Source organism: Haliotis rufescens, unplaced genomic scaffold (genome assembly GCF_023055435.1).
Source record: "Haliotis rufescens isolate VD_foot unplaced genomic scaffold, xgHalRufe1.0.p SCAF_1, whole genome shotgun sequence".
Lineage (NCBI taxonomy): Eukaryota > Metazoa > Mollusca > Gastropoda > Lepetellida > Haliotidae > Haliotis > Haliotis rufescens.
The window spans coordinates 65,991,957-66,009,801 of NW_025963779.1; the positions used below are offsets into that span (position 1 = coordinate 65,991,957).

The following is a 17,845-nucleotide window of genomic DNA, read 5'->3' on the forward strand; positions in this document are numbered from 1 at the left end:
AATATCCTCGCTGCGGCCTATCCTAATGACCAAACGATGAAATGCACATCTAAACTATCGTAGTGTCGACTCGATCCGTGCCTAGGCTGACATTGACCGTCTCCAGCAATCTATGAATTTACCTTAGTGTCTGTTTGACGCATCTTTATTCACCTTTCAATGATCGGCCAGTTGATCAATGATGACGTACACATGTAACCGCCACACGTTCATTAACAACTCCGGAAATTCTCTCCCGTCACGTTTATCGTGTCGGCCATTTTGACGTCTTGTACTTGATGTAAATGTATTACGAAGCGCTGTCATTGTGACTGACTTACTGAGGCAGTTCTTTACAGACCTTTCTCATCTAATAAGGATACGATTTGAACACATGTGCTGCTTAAGATGTTTCTGGAGAGCAAGTTGTGCATCCATACGCCCATGTCACCTCTCTTTTTGAGGAACTATTTTACTCCGCGATATAGCTGGTTGTTGTATGGCTGTCAGTGTAAACATGAAGTCACACGTACTAAATGAAATTGTGTTTAGATCTTGGCCTACATCCTTTGAGGTAAGAAATTGTGATGAAAAAATTATAAGAATTGACATTCACTTTGTGTGAGTTCATTGGAGTATGAACCTTCATAGAGTGGGGGCCAAACAGTGTATGAACGTCGTCGCAGGTTCCGACGTTTGTACAGTTTGGCCCTTACTCTAGGAAGGTTCATACTCCAATGAACTCAAACACAAAGTGAAGGTCAATTCTTAATTGGAAAATACATAACATCTGCAATGGTGTCAGATGGTAGTTTTGACACAGCATCAGAATCCACATGCTTGACTCATGGACTGTGTTGTATGGTAAACTCATACTCAGAGAGGATTTCCAACCAGCGGGCCACCTGTGCCACTGGCTCTTGTAAAGTCATTTTAAACTTCCATGGTCAGTTGTGAGTAAGAATGTTTGCCCCATCAGATAATGTCTAAAGTGTTGTGTCATGTAAACCACTGCTAAGAGTTCTTTTCTTGTCACAGGGTATCTTCTTTTAGCTTTAGACAAAGATCTACTTGCAAATGTCACTGTTATCTTGAGATGTGGGAGCTAAAATTAATTATGCATCATGGTGTGGACATGTAACGATGCTAACATATCATTTGACCACATGGATGTTTTATTTATCTTTCTGTGGAAACGGTTATGGAAATTCATGTTGATAATGTTTATTTCAATTATATACACACCAGGGAAATTGTATAATGATAATCATGTCATTCGTGATAATGTTCACAGTGATATCTTAAAAGCCAATTCGCTTGGCTGTTGACACATCGTGTGACATGTAGTCGTTTACAGACTCCCCCTCGAGGTACGACCGATGGTGAATAAGTCTGAACTTTTGCTGAACTTGTTCACTGTTTTGGTTTATTGACTTTTTCGCAACGAGTCCAATTGGAGAAACTATTATATCGTGAAATGGTGGTGCTGTAAATGGACCTATATTCTACCTGGATCAATTTCATTTTGTAACAATGTTGCCATAATCTTTAGATGTCGGTGGGCCTTCAAGGACCAGGTGGACCCATATACTGTAGAAAAAACGTTTGATAAAAAGCTTGCTGCGTGGACAATAGTGTGACTAACGAGCTAGGTGCTAGGCCTTGAGTTGGTATTGTTTGCGTTGGGTTTTGTTTGAGTGCTGGGGGTTGGAACAATTTGTTAAAATCCAAGCAAAACTTTGGGACAGTACCGGCAGTTGCACTACCCGTGTTGACATTGTTATTGTGGTGGTGTTTGTTACGCGTACGTGCGTTGATTTTTGATTTGGAAGCATATACTGTAACCATAAATAGCCATCTATCGCCCACCAGGAGCGAGACGGGTCGCGTTGCATTCTTTGTAACCGTGAATCTCCACCGAACCGAATAGCAGCCCCCACCCACCAACCAAGCAGGTCCTATATCTTCTCTGGGTATTTTCTATGTACGCTCATGAAGATGTTAAACGGGGACGTCCATCGTCAATGCCTGATGGACGCGTTTGTTGTTGTTTGGCTTTAAACATTATATGTGAAGATCCGGGGTAGAATAGATCTTCAGCAACCCATGCTTGCCGTAAAAGGCGACTATGCTTGTCGTAAAAGGCGACTAACGGGATCCGGTGGTCAGGCTCGCTGACTTGGTTGATGCATGTCATCGATCCCAATTGCGTGGTTTTGCCTGGTCCAGACTAGATTATTTACAGACCGCCGTCATATAGCTGGAATATTGCTGAGTGCGGCGTTAAACAACAAACCAACCAACCAATTAAGCATTATCTGACCAGTGGCGTTGAGCGCCATTGTGAACGCCGATATCTCTTGAGGTGCCTGATTTTGGGCCGATAGGAGTTGATTGAGCTCAATGTATTCGCTGTTGTTTATTTTGCTCCATAGTTGCTGGGAAACGTATGATCCGTTGTTTAAGCTGTAGACAGAGTGTATTTTTTGCGGGTATGCCAACCTTGGTTGAATCATTTCAATTCCTAGATGCGAATGGATTGAGTGGTGTTGCTTGGGGCGGATGCATATTATGCATGTTATCAGTGCTTGTTGACCCTTCCCTGTTTGTTTGCGAGCGTTCGCGTGCCAATGTCTAGTCGTCCTTGATTGCTTAAAAACCTATCCCGCGTCGCCGTCTCATTGTCTACAAAGATATGCGTGTCCCCGTTTGTGAGCGTGCTGTTAGCAAGCATGGCTGGATTTGTTTGTGTGATGGTAGGTTTCACTGTCGTGGCCAAGTTGGTATTACATGTATGCATAATATTGTGCGAATTGATACAGACTCAATCCTGCTGTGTTTTGGTCTACTCCATCTCCACCGCTAGATCCTATGGCGGTTGGCGCCTACGCGTCTGCTCCAAACACATAACTCCTCCTTATCCCCGTCCTACTGGCTTTTACCCGTGAAGATCCGGGGTAGAATAGGTCTTCAGGAACCCATGCGTGTCGCTAGAAGCGACTATGCTTGTCGTAAGAGGCGACTAATGCATGTCATCGTATCACAATTGCGTAGATTGATGCTCATGATATCAATCACTGGAGTGTCTGGTCCACCAAACCAAACCAAACCAAAACTTACTGGCTTTTGGACCTTTTACTAGTGAGTGGGCCAGCGGCTACTTTCCTTATGGGACATGGAGGAGGTGAAATTATTAACACCCGGACGTAACGGTTTGGGAGTAAATTGAGTAACGTCATATGACCATGGGTAGTGACGTCGAGGTCCTTTGGGGCTCTTACGTCGGGTTCAGCATTATTGCACTTAGGTCGCGACGTTCATATAACATTGATAACATTCTACATGCTAGTGTGTATCACTGTTTTAACAGTATTCCAGTTATATCACAGCGTGTCACCTTAATGTGGGAGAAAAGCCCTAAGTGATGCAGGACGTTTACCACTTCGGTGAAATCCACGAGTACGGGTATGGTGCTGACAAACCTAAAACATAATCGGGGCGAACCGGGATTCGAACCCACAATCAAAGGTTTCTGGCGTGCCCAAGGGACGCAACTCTGCACAGCGAATTGCGGCGCCTCAATCGACTGGGCCAGCTATGCCCCCTGTTACACAATGCATTTATACAGTAACTTGAACGTTGATTTAGCATTTATATCTCCGGGTGAGTGATACAAATCAATAAGAAGCAGGTGTGTAATAAGCATTTTATTCGCCCTAGAGCAGTGTTGACGTTATGCAGACACCATTTGTGATGTAATACAATATAATTGTTGAAGTGATGTGTGATGACATTGCTGTCTGTCTTTGTTAACATCATATTGACACTGCAAGCTTATCGTTACGTTTTGTAATAGTGTAAACACGTGATAACATGGGCCGTATTGGCCAGATTAGTGCGTACATGTTGCCTGGAAATAGGTCATTTTGATACACGTGAATCGTGGCGTCTCAGACGACTGGGCCACCCTGCCCTGTTTCAACCTTGAGATAACAGTCCATGATCGACTTATCAGCAAAGAATGTTGATGACATACAATCAACCACGTCACCACTGGATACATTGTAGTCGCCTCTTACGACAAGCAACACGAATTATATATTCAAATATGATCACTGACACCTGGATTTTTGTGCATTGAAAATCTATATACATTTACATGACAAGGTATCATATACAGTCACATCAAAACGTAATCTGAAAACTTTTTCTCTCATTAGTTTTTATTAAGAAAAATAATTGAGTGAGGTCGGATGATTTTATCTATTTCAGTTTTAAGACACGCATAATTCCTTAAAAAGAGCATTCTGTATATTAGATGTTAATAGCCTAATATAAAAGGCTAAAATCTAAAGTGGTATAAAGTAGTGTCTTGAGAACTCTTGCAAACACAACTGATGAAAAGACTTCATTATTACTTGGAAAAGAATCCAGGTAACTGATCGGCCAGTTGTCATCGTGTAAAAATCCATACAAGCCAGATGGCCTGTATGTATGGATATCAATGTCATAATGTTTGATGTAACAACACATGCTTGTAAAGTCCCTGTTCACACTTGGAGTAACCATACTCCGATGAGTCCCATGGCGGTCTCATTATAGACATACATGTATATATCTTTGAAAATAACTCTACGTGAAGTGTAGACGTTTCAACAGCAAATGTGGCGGATTTTACGAACTGAACGTTCGCATACATCCGTCGAATGACTGACTATCAAGACTAACAATATGATTCCTGTATCACGGCTTGACATAAAGCAAGGCGATACACAGATGCTACCACAGCGCTAACCTGTCAACTGTGTACATGTGTGGCACTTTAGTAAGGCAAGCTGGGATACACACCGGTAATTATTATGCTGCATCGTGAACACAGGTGTAACAAAAAATACAAATTCGCACCAATCACCCTTCAAAACATATTTATAATTCTCAAAACTATTTTCTCATCAAGTAAAAAGAAAACAAAATATTTACCTGTATCATTTTAGTAGCGACAGTAACATTTATCAGGTTGATAAGGTTGATGTTACTGCAAGGGATGTCATCTGCTTTTTTCGTATGATTAAGTATCAAGTCCGCCTTAACTAAGGTGTCCCTCTGTACACATTACTATAAGGGGCAGTTATACATTTGTGGTGTTTTTTTATAGCTTAACGAAAGAATCTAGTCCCATTGCTCTGACAATTTCAGTAAGATAAATTAAACTTGCCACACGTCAGAGAATCTACTTTACATCTGATATTAATCTTTATTTCATGCATGTTTTCTTAATGATATAATATATCAATAATATCTCATGTGTTTCAACCATGGATCTGAGCATTCCATATTTTCCTAAGAAACTCTCCTGCGTTTCTGCGATGGCTTACCTAAGAAAATCGCATCTGTTTCTACCATGGATCTGCGCGTTACATATTTACTTTAGAAAATCAGTCATGTGTCTGTTTACTTGGTCCGGAGTGTCAATAATAACCTGGTGACATGCCTCCTCTATGTATTTGACCGTGTGATTGTCTACAACAGCACTAGCAGCAGCGGCCAGGCCTGTCTCAAGGGCGGCATCCTTGCAGCCCCAGATTGTCAGCACAGGGCAAGAGATCTTAGGGATCCTTCTCACAGGGAACTGGATTTTGGCTCGATAGTAATTGATGGCAGCTGTGGCAGCACCTGAGGTAGGAAACAAGGGCTAACATGGAAAATACATTGTTAAATAAATAAAAATAAGAGCGACAAAATCCTCTCCATATTCAAAAGAAATATATGCCAAAAGCAGAGTCGTTTGTACGATTCCGACAATATGATGAGCAAGTGTTTATGAGTCACTGTGAAATAGTGATGATATATGGTGTTCGCATATCTGCACGAGTCTTTATAAATATAAGTCGCAGTGCCACAAGCTACGGGAGTTCCATGCTATCTAGGCAATACTAAAATCAGAACCCACTGTGGAGATTCAAGGTTAGAATAGGTGCCCAAACAATCTGCATGACTTGCTGGCTGATCGAAGAAAAAATCTTCTCTGCTCTAGGCATTACTAAAATCTAAACCCAAAGTGGGCATTCCAGGTAAGAATAGGTTCTGTTCGAAACAACCTGTTCTTGTAGCATGAGGCGACTAAATCCTTTGGGTAGTCAGGCAAGATGAATTAGCTGACTGCGTGTTATCATGCCCCGACGGTGAGAAATGATGTTCATAACGTCAACCACTGGTTTATCTGGTCAAGACTTTATACAGGCCGCATGTACCTGTATGTTCTTGATATATATATACCTGTACTATTTCTGAGTATGTGATCCAATAACAAACCAGCTCTGTGCACAAGAGCCCCTGGCCCCTGAAAGAACACATGATCCTACATGGATCCTATATTTATGTTACCTTGGTCTTCATTCCACAAAGCGATCTTAGCGCAAAGACCAACGTAAATCCCATACTGTAACACAGATGTACAACAACCGACGTGCTGAGATAACTTTGTGGAACAGGGCCTTTATATTCACTGGCAATTGACCCTTTGGCCCCTGTGTTCCTACAACTACTTGAAGCTCCGGACGGAGACGAATGTAACACTTACACTGTCCATGTACGTCGAAGTACGAGAAGTTAAAATATCAATGGCCGATATCATTACTGGGTGGCCATCAGTTACACACACACAAACACACACACACACACACACACACACACACACACACACAGACACACACACACACACACACACACACACACACACACACACACACACACACACACACACACACACACACACACACACACACACACAGAGTGAAATGTCCAGGAGTCCGTTCAACAATGCGATCTTAGCGATACGTTTTTCATAAGTCATAAGTCTGTGTTACAGTATGTGAGCTACGATCGTCTTAGCGCAAAGACCGCTTAGAGGAACGGGACCCTGTACACCAACAGCCGCGGTAGCCACTGCTCATTTGCGTTTAAAAGGATTGTTCTGAGAAACATGTACAATCTCTGTCAGCAACTTGACCTATCCTATTTTAACATGCCCTATTTGGAACGTAATGCTACTAATGCATGTATAAGTGCAATAATCTTTAATCTTTAACGCGACGTTTAACTCCATATCACCTCACCTCAAAGAACGTCATACGACTTTTGCTGAGTTGCTACAACATTCACGGCCTCGGTAAAGCTTTCCAAAAGTGTTTTAGTTGACATTTGAACGACATTGGACGAATTTGACGAATCAGTGACAAACATTATGTCCGATGCAAGGGGGGGCAGGATATTCTCACCTTTTCGCGAAAACCAGGTACTATCATTATTTGATAGTGACTCATAAACACGTGCTCATGTTATGGTCGGATATATACATCCCAATGGAAATAAGCTCATATTATGCCACTTTTCAAAAAGGTGATCCAACACTATCATCAATTTATAGACCAGTATCTTTGATTAACTGTATCGAACAAGTTGTGTTCAAGCACTTGCACAATTATTTTCATGTTCACTTGTTGTTGAACAAATACCAATCAGGATTCCAAGCCGGTCACTCGACCGTCCACCAACTGGTGGAATTATATAATCAAGTGTGCAAAGTAGTCGTTAACAAAGAGTTCTAGTGTATGGTATTCTTGTGATATTTCAAAAGTGTTTGATACAGTATGGCGGAGTGGGCTTAAATAGACATGTTATTGTATAAACGATGAATTCCTGGAGCTCGCAATCAAATGGAACATTGTCTGATACTGAAAAGTATGGTGTGCCACAGGGATCGGTACTTGGCCTTTTCCTGTTCCTTGTGTACATCAATGATATTACTGATAAATTGAACTGTTCAATAAGATTGTTGCCGACGACGCATCCATGGGCATATCATCTAACAACACTGAATATATAGAAAATACTATGAATGGCAATTTAAACAAAGTTAATGAATGGGCTCAAAACTGGCTAATTCTTTATCATCCCAGCAAAACAAAATCAAATCTTATTTTCACAAAAGAGCAGCATCGAACTCTGAAATTATTTTTGGATAATGAAAACATTGAACATGTTAAAACTCACAAACACATGGGTATTATGTTGCCGTCATCGTTAAGTGGTTTTGTCATAAAGACTCAATAATTAAAACTCCATCAAAGATGATTCGTCCAATCTTGAGAAAGCTTAAGTTTATGCTCAGTCGTAGTGTGTTGAACAAGGTGTATGTATTGTTTATTAAGCCACATTCTGAATATGGATGTGAAGTTTGGGACGGTTGTACCAAAGAGTAGAGTGACAGATTAGGAAAACTCCAACTAGAAGCAGCAAGAATTGTAACTGGTCTACCAAGCTATTCTTCTGTCAAATAATTATATTTGGAAAGTTCCCGTGAACCCTTATCAGAGCGTAGGGGAAAACGTAAATTGTGTTTATTTTAAAAATTATATAACAATACACACCGTCATACCTTAAAGATCTATTACCTCACTCCGTCGGGACAAACATTCCACACAACCTTAGAACTGCTCATAACATAACTATGCCTTTATTACGAACAAGATTTATGAAAACTTGTACTCGTTTATACCATCATCTATTATAATGTGGAATACCTTACCAATTCAACAAAGGAGCATGGAAACCTCTCGATTTAAAACCAGTGTAAGAACAGATAAATCTACTGTTCCATCAATTCTCTTTATCCGGGTGCATGTAGGCTATCGGGCCATATTACATTGTTACAGCAATATTTCATCATATTTCTCATATGGTCTCAGGAAAATTAACATAATACAAACATAATTAAGACGTGGTGATAGTGAATTAACAAAATGACCTAGAAAAGGTTAATACGATGATCCAAAATGCCGATTTGGCAGCCTATGTGAAAATTAATGTCAGTTTTTCATTGAATGTCCATTCACTATTGTTTATTGTGAAAGATACTTGTGATGTTACTATTGACCTGATGCTGGTTGGCAATGCAGTTTTACCTAATCATGTAAAGGAAAACATTTTAGGAATGCACATACATATATAAAGAAAACAAAAGGGTTGAGTGAGCAATGTTAATGTACATACGTTTCTCTATTTCTTTTCTTTCCTTTCTGTTATTAAATTTATTAATTGTAAATATGCATGTTTATAAATCTATGGGAGAGGGCATTCTAAGTTGTAATAACTTGTGCCCAATCCTTTTCATGAGAATAAAATATGTTTAAACTATGGTCGGAATCGTCCAATCGATTTCTTATGAATATGGAAATGGTTTTGTCTTTTGTATTCTAACAATCTATTAAAGCAGCCTATTAAATCTGGGGCATAGCAACAATCTCCACAATAATCAGTTGAACCTAGGACATTGCCACACGTACGGCCTTGCAATGCCATCTACAGCTTGAGTAGGTTATAGGACTCCTCCTACTGCCACATCTCTATCCAAGAAGTTGTACTCCTATTACTATAGTATTTTAGCTTTTAACCATTACGTTGTAATTACCTGGTCTAGAGAAAGCATATTTGTAGGCCTCTACATCCTCAGTGTTACATGTCTCTGTGAAGATGATTTCCAGAATTTTCATGTCATTCCTTCTCAGCATAAACTCGGGAAGAAATGGAACTTGGAAAAAGAAAGTGTACCTGAAACAAATAATGCGTTTTGTATGGTACTCGGAAAATGACAAGGATGATATAATCTACTGGAAGCCGAAAATGGGGCCGCTGTAGCTCTGTAGCTCAGATAAAGTCTTTTGTAATGTAGTATTACGATTATTCGGTCAGAAAGGTAATACAAGGGTAAAGAAATATCAGAAACAACAGAAGTATGTATACGACAGATTTCCCCACATCACGTTATTCACATAATGACGCATGCATGACCGGCTTTGTAGACGCCAAGAAATACACATCCATCGTGATTGCTATGGTACAGATGACAGCACCAGCCGCAGCTGAACATGACGATCAAAAGGTCACAAATTCCACAAAAGTTAACAATTGTTAGTATCAGTTACCACGTCACTGCATATCACAAATTCATAACAATATATATATAGACATGCCTGGGACAAGAATAACATTTTGCCATATGGCTGCCATCATGGTCATGTTTCAACTGGAAACTACTTTGGGGACAATTTTATTGAGATACCACAGCTGGAATCATATACTGTGAATCATGAAATTAATGCGAGCATAGAATTCACGAATCTCCCTTGCTCGCATTAAATAGAGGACGCATTCTCCTCTGGACATATCACCTTCACTGCACATGTGTCAAGTATAGCCATTTTGTTTACAACATGATCAAGTAGTTCGAACAGTCGTATGCTGTATGGGTTGGGATCTTTGTTCCTGGTAACCTTGTCAAATAATCTGTTAATTACACGCAAACCTCTCTCACACACACACACACACACACACACACACACACACACACACACACGCACGCACGCACGCACGCACGCACGCACGCACGCGCACGCACGCACACGCACGCACACACACACACACACTGTAAAATGTCCAGGAGTCCGTTCAACAATGCGATCTTGGCGATACGTTTTTCATAAGTCATAAGTCTGTGTTACAGTATGTGAGCTACGGTCGTCTTAGCGCAAAGACCGCTTAGAGGAACGGGGCCCTGTACACCAACAGCCGCGGTAGCCACTGCTCATTTACATTTAAAAGGATTGTTCTGAGAAACATGTACAATCTCTGTCAGCAACTTGACCTATCTTATTTTAACATGCCCTATTTGGAACGTAATGCTACTAATTTCATGGCAAGTAGATCAAGTTTATGAAGATGGGAGGGGAGCTATCATCTCATACTTTATCATGGAAAATATCAGTCTACAGTCGTAGTGTTATTGTTTTCTAAAAATTGTCATTGTAGAGTTACTCGCACTTGTCTTATGACGCATTCTTGGCTAAGGGCGACACTCACTTTAATTTAGGGAAGCATTAGTTTCAGGGTAAGTACACAACATTCAATAAAAAAAGCACAGCGGTTTCAAGTGAGATTTCGTAAATGACGTGAAACGTGACCCTACCTCAAGTGAGCCAAAAATATTCTTCCTAATGAAATCCCAATGTACCAGTGTATAACCAATATCAACTATTCAAGACATTAAAAACCTTTCTCTCTTGCTATGGTCTTGTAGGTGGGGTCTAATCAGGCTTTAAGAAGCATCTCATGTGGACTCATGGGTGAACTGTTCCCATGGTTACCATTGGTAGCTAAAAGACATATAGTTCTGTGCCGTTAGCCAGTGCAAAAGAGAATCAATATAGTTTTGTTACCAAGATTTCCTGAACTGCGACAAATGCTTCCACATGTAGCTGTAAAAGATGCCAGGATGGGGACAGTTCATTACAATCAGTTTGTCGACCAGTTCTGGGTGCATGGCAGTGAATGTCCAGGCAATAACGCCACCCCAGTCATGGGCTACCAGCACACATGATTTGTAACCTAAAGGACAGAAGCAGGTGAAATATACAGTGTTCTCATGTCTAGATTCCACACAACATAAGAGAGGAATTAAAATACATATATTTATCTAAATATTTATCACGCTTATGTTCATTCATTTGGTAAATGTATACATATATATTGTAATATCTTTGTGCAGGCTGATTGTTGATTTACAAGGAAAAACTAAAATGCTCAAAAAGTTTGAAGTTTACTACTTTTTTCAAGAACAATATTCCATACATCCATTGATAAACTAGAACCAGGAATTCTATGCCATAGCAAAATATTTAACCTTTGTTTCATTTTTCTTTAGGAATCAGCACAACTCTAATTCTAATTCTAAATTGATAAAAATCAGACAGCGCTTGGTTCACTGGTGTACAAAGTTACAAACAGAAATATCAAACCTATCTTCAGCATGTTCAGTTCAACGCTTCCAAACTGAACTACAGCTTGATCGTGTCGATATATCCCTGCATTGATTACATGGTGGGGGATATAAATATCACTATCATGACAAAGGTGGTTGCATTGTTTTTCGTTTGGTTATTTGTTTGTTATGAAGAGACGCAATATTCAAGCTACATGACGACGGCATATACATAACTGAGTCTGGTGACAATCCAGTAACTGGTTTTAAAGTCAGGGCACGATGACACACAATCTACCAAGTCACCGATCTTTACCATCAATCCATTAAGTCGCCCCTTACAAACAGCTGGCATCAAATACTAACCCGGAATTGCTCAAGGTAGATTTTAATGTTACCTAGAGCAGGGATGACTTGTTTAAGATCGGCCACCATCTTGGACACCTTGTAATTGGCAACACCGGAAGGCTTGTCGGAGTCTCCATAGCCTCTCAAATCAATAGCCACAACCCTGGGGGAAAATAACACAGGCCTTCAAACTTGTGATGTGATTAGAATGGAGAAACAAAAACAAATGCCATAGGTATCAGTGTGTAGGGAACCACAAAGTGCTTTCAACATGTTTGTAAAACCAGTAGATGTCTGATAAAACTGGTAGGTTTAACAGAGCTGGTAACTGTCTGATGGGTGGTTACGTTTTGATAATACGTTCCGCCCTGACGGGGTGGGTAACACTTATGTTTTGATAGTCCATTACTCTCAGATAGGATGGCTTACTTTCTGAAAGGTAGTTATGTCTTTATAGACTGTTACCTTATCATAGGGCAGGTACCTTTCTGATAATGACGGTCACGCTTGGATAGTCAGTACCTTTCTGATAGAGTGGACCACTCTCTGAAGAGGCTGATTATGTTCTGGTGGGAGCTTTCTGATTAAGATGGAAACAGGTCTTTGACTTTGATGTGGGAAGAAGATCCCAGAGTGCTGCAGATATCGATATTAGACGTTTTCAACTGTGGCCATGACTTAGAACCAAAGATCACAGGTTTCCTCTGCTCAGCAAATTGGACAATTGATTCAATATATCGGGTTTACTTCACAACTGTTAATATGTCATCACTATCATCATGATCTTATTCGAAATACTCGGTAAACATAGTAAATCAGTCTAATGAAAGCTGTCATTATCACCTGTAATCCTTCTTGAACTTCCGCAGCTGGTATCGCCATGAGTACCAGAACTCTGGGAACCCATGCACGAACAGCATCAGCGGCTTGGTCTCGTCGCCCTGGGCAACGTAGTGGATCCTTACCTCCTGACGTTAGAAAAGCACTATAGACATGGTGCAGTATTTGCATACATTTGATTCGAAACAAATGGGTCACAAACCTTTTATGGATAATAATTTAACCGGTTTCACGTCTATTAATTCTACATATCCTATCAACGACTTTTGTATGTCATGTCATTAATAAAACTTAATAACGAACGCATAAACAGAATTAATATGATTAACTTCACTGATAACGAAAAACAATACTGGCATTGTTGGCTTCTTCATAAATTTTCATAATAACAATAATATACTCAACAACAAAAATTCCTGTGACACCAATATTTTAGTGTATTTTTCAAACAAGTAAAGTTTTCAATCTGGTAGTACATGTATGGAATCAAGTCACAAAAAACGCAACTGCTACAGAAAAGCATGCATTCCATGCAAAAGTTGACTTTTATGCAAGCCCCATGCATTTCACTACCCAAGAATGGGTATTAAAAACATATGCATTAACGGGATTCCATATGCATTGTTTTGTATCGTACTAACAACAACCACTCAGAAAAACAACAAAATTTCGCAATTATTAAACATTACGAAATGCCACGCCTGTCCGAAAATGAGCTTCTGCGAGCCATTGGTATGCTTGAAGCAGGATCGAGTCAACGTGATGTTGCAAGACAATTTAACGTCAACGGAAACACCATTTGGTGTTTATGGCAACGTTGGCAACAGACGAATGCAGTCAGAGTTCATCCTCGGAGTGACAGGCCACGTGTAACCAATAATCGACAAGACAACTTGATTCGTACAACACACCTAAGAAATCGATTCCAGCCAGCAAAAGTGACTGCAAGAAGCACCCCTGGACTTCGTCGAATATCTTCACAAACCGTACGTCGTCGCCTCAGATGTGCAGGGATTGTTGCCAGAAGACCCACCAGACGTCACATTTTGACAGGACGGCCATGCAGTGGGGACAAGTTCTATTCACTGACGAGTCTCGTGTTCACCTCAGCCTAAGCGATGGACGGATTCGAGTGTACCGACGTCGAGGTGAACGTTACGTCAATCATTGTGTCATGGAAGAAGATCGGTTCGGGGGCGGCAGCGTTATGCTATGGTGTGGGATTACAGCAAGACAGAGGACCCGTTTGATAGTGGTAGTGGTCTTAATGGATAGCGCTACCGCGACGAGATCATCGGCCCTGTTGTTCTACCGTTTTTGCGTCGTCATGGCCCAGGCATTACCTTTCAACATGACAACGCCCGGCCTCATATTGCTCGACTTGATCAGGATTCTCTTTAACAAAACAACGTGAATGTCATCCCCTGGCCGGCTCGCTCCCCTGATCTCTCACCAATCGAGCACATGTGGGTTGAGATGGATCGGCGCCTTCGAAGTCAACCACGTGTTCCACAGACACTCCAGGAACTTCGAAACATGCTGCAGCAGATATGGACAGATATCCCAAAGGACTTTGTACGACGACTAGTCCATTCCATGAGACGAAGATGTGTTGCTTGCATCGCAACCAGAGATGGACACACACGCTATTGATTTGTAAATTGACATTTTGGAAAGTTCATGGGTTTTTTATGAAATCATGCATTTTCTGAAGTCAGTATGGCAAATTAAACCAATTTGAACACTTACAGGAGTCTTTTATCTGTTGCAATGTTACAGGAACTTTGTTGTTAAGTATACGTTTTTATACGTGCAATATATACTCAACCGCAAAAGAAACGCAAGTTGTACATAAAATGCGGATAACGTTAAGACCATAAAAGATAAATTATGTACATGTAGATAATGTTAAGAAATGATAACAAAGAAAACATTTAATAACAAATTGGCGTTGATTGTTGATGACAACCATCCGTGTTAATTGAAAATCCCCCCGAAAACAGGGTACCCCAAAAATAGATAAATGACAAGTGTCAGTCGTGTCCATCAATAGTGTGTCCCCTCCGTTAGCTGCGACACAGGCTGCACATCGCCTTCTCGTTGAGTCGACAAATCTGTGGAAGAAGGCTTGAGGAATCCCTTTCTATTCCCGCCTAACAATGCTTCCAGTTCCTGAAGTATATGTGGCTGCCTTGCAGCCTGAAAATGTCTCCCAATGTCGTCCCAGATATGCCCAATAGGCGGTGTCCGGTGACAAAGACGGCCAGGGCAACACAGAAACTTTGAGGAAGTCCATAGAGACCCGTGCTGGATGACGTGGACTTTGAATGGTTGCAACTGTCTGTGTTGCTCGTCGCTGTTGGTCACGCAGATGTGTCACCCGGATGTAACGGACCTGCGCTGGAGTAGTGACCCTGGGCCGTCCAGAATATGAGGCCGGTCCTGGACACTGCCTGTCTGTTGATGCCTTGCGACCAATCTGATGTTGGTTGACACATGACATCCAAAGTGCCTCGCCACTGCAGGTGACGTTGATCCCGTCTGTAGCATCCCAATGGCAACGCCTCTCTGGAGTCGAGTATGACATGTTTGGTGTTTTTTCATATAGTGGCTTATAAAGAATGGAGAAGGAAATGCACGCATTTTTGCCTGTGATTTTTGCGTTTCTTTTGCGGTTGAATATATCAGGAGAAAGAAACATGGCAAATATGCGGACCCCGCTATGTTGATGGTTCAGTACTGCTCGACGGTACAGAAATAAGTGTCAACCAAGCGAAGTGTCATATCAAATCAGCCCAGAGTCAGTTTTTCAAGGATAGACTATATGAACGACCACTGCATCGGGTTTATGAGCAGTGTGTTGACACGATCAGCAACCCTGCAGAGTCCTTCGCTTGGAAGAAGTCGGCTGGACTGAAAAGTGAAACAAGCAGAAGGCTTTCTGTTTGCTGCTCAGGACAAGTCACTTCCCACTCGAAATCGTCAATGTGGGATTTTTCATCAAAATGAAAATATGAAATGTAGAATAAATTGATAATAAATAATTCTATTGATTATGCAATGAATTTAATGAGACTGTCCAACACATTATCAGTGAATGCATATCTCAAACGACATGATGTAGTGGCTTGGTCATTTTATTTCCGTCTTCGCAATGCTTGTGGTTTTAACACAGAGGTCCATCCATAGTTCGACCCAGAATATGTAGAGGGCGTCATGGAAAATGATAAATACAAAATTCTTTGGAATAGGCCCGTATACAGCCTCAGACGTATCCAGGCCAACAAACCCCTGATCTTGTCCTTTTTGATGAATCCAATGAAATCATTTATATCATTGAATTTTTCTGTCCCTTTTGACACTAATGACATTGAAAAGATTCAGGAAAAACATGGCACATATGCGGACCTAAGTGTCACGCTTGCATCCCGACTAACCGAATCCCCATTGTTCTCGGTGCCTTAATCTTGGTACCTCCCAAAATGACATTGGGAGAGCACCCGGTTTTGTTACCAGTAATACAGCCCTTCTGACAATCTGGGTAATGCAGAAGGCTGCAGTGTTGAGGAGTGTTAACATTCTCCGACAAGTTCTGAGAGGGTACAGCTAGGCAGCGCTTCCTGGCAGTCCCATTCGCTGTCTGGGCTGCGTGTAGAGGGGCCAAGGGCCCTGATCTGATGATGAGCCTAAATAGCCTGACTGTGCCAGGATCATCCAAACCCTCTTTGCTGGATTTTGTTTATTTTGATATTCTGAATGTGATAATAATAATAACGTTTATATAACTAATTATAATAAATTATCAATGTATAATTGATATCGGTATTAGTGTGTCTCAACAGCCGATTAACGGTCACGTATATAGAACAGGTGAAAAGAAATGATTTCCAAATGAGTCAGTACAAGTGACCGTGACTGTTCTATTTTCGTGCAACGTCAACAAAGCACCAGTATTCACGATGGTGATAAGTATGTCACGACTGCACTCGCTTGTAAAGAGTAAGTGTGCGATTGCGACCAATGTTGATCCACGTTATACAACTTAATGTCGTGAAATCTAACTTGACTTTAAAGGTGTAAAGAATATATGGAGCGTCTGCATAATTAAGAATGTGGCACAAATAATTTGCAAATGACAAATACAATGTTTCGCGTTGACACAAGCTATGTTTGCTTCTCTCGGTCACCCACCTCCAAATGAACATAGCCATGCGTCCCCAAGTCCGGGTTGTTTAGAACTGATGGCATCCCATCTCGTTTTTTACGAGTGAAAAATGCGATAGGGTGTCTCACAAACCATATAAGTAGAGCGAACAAAATGAATGTTGAATAAAAACAGCCCAGTCCGAAGGAAATCCACCTGAGAAAAATGTCTTTAATCGCCATACTTCCTGGTTGGGAAAATCAAAAGTGCTGACGAGAATTAGTAGAAACGAAATAAGTTCCACCCTTATGTAGGTAATAATGCGCGGACTTTGACCCATGTCATAAGCTGTATAGTTGAAGTGAAATCGGGTTTAACGGCGCGTTCAAGATCATGGCACTTACATAGTGACGTTCATAAGCTGTATATCATTGATAACACTTTACGTACTGGCCCACTTTAATCAAACATACCCATATTCCTAGTCAGCAAGCACGGACTAGTCTGCTTTATACTGCCAATATTTGTGTTTGCTCTGTTAACACCCGTATCGATAAGCCAGCAGTGGCAACATGGTGTCTACAATGACGGGCGACCATCCCATTACATAACTGCATAACGTCAACAATGCTGTATCGTGTATAAAATCCTCATTTCTAAATAACGCGTGCTTCGTATGGGTTTGTATAACCTGTTGGAGATATCATGTTTAATTAACA

The 17,845-nt window shown here is 40.9% G+C and overlaps 1 protein-coding gene across 1 annotated transcript; it reads right to left on the bottom strand.

Annotated features, from left to right (window-relative positions):
* Positions 1-3,671: 3,671 nt before the first annotated feature.
* LOC124142373 (epoxide hydrolase 4-like) lies at positions 3,672-17,532 on the bottom strand. The gene is made up of 6 exons (XM_046510794.2): positions 17,174-17,532; positions 12,986-13,110; positions 12,193-12,305; positions 11,253-11,421; positions 9,449-9,588; positions 3,672-5,652 (listed from the first exon to the last, which is right to left on the bottom strand). The coding sequence occupies exons 1-6, from the start codon at positions 17,366-17,368 to the stop codon at positions 5,402-5,404; spliced, it is 993 nt and encodes a 330-aa protein (XP_046366750.2). The 5' UTR covers positions 17,369-17,532; the 3' UTR covers positions 3,672-5,401.
* Between the last annotated feature and the right edge of the window lie 313 nt (positions 17,533-17,845).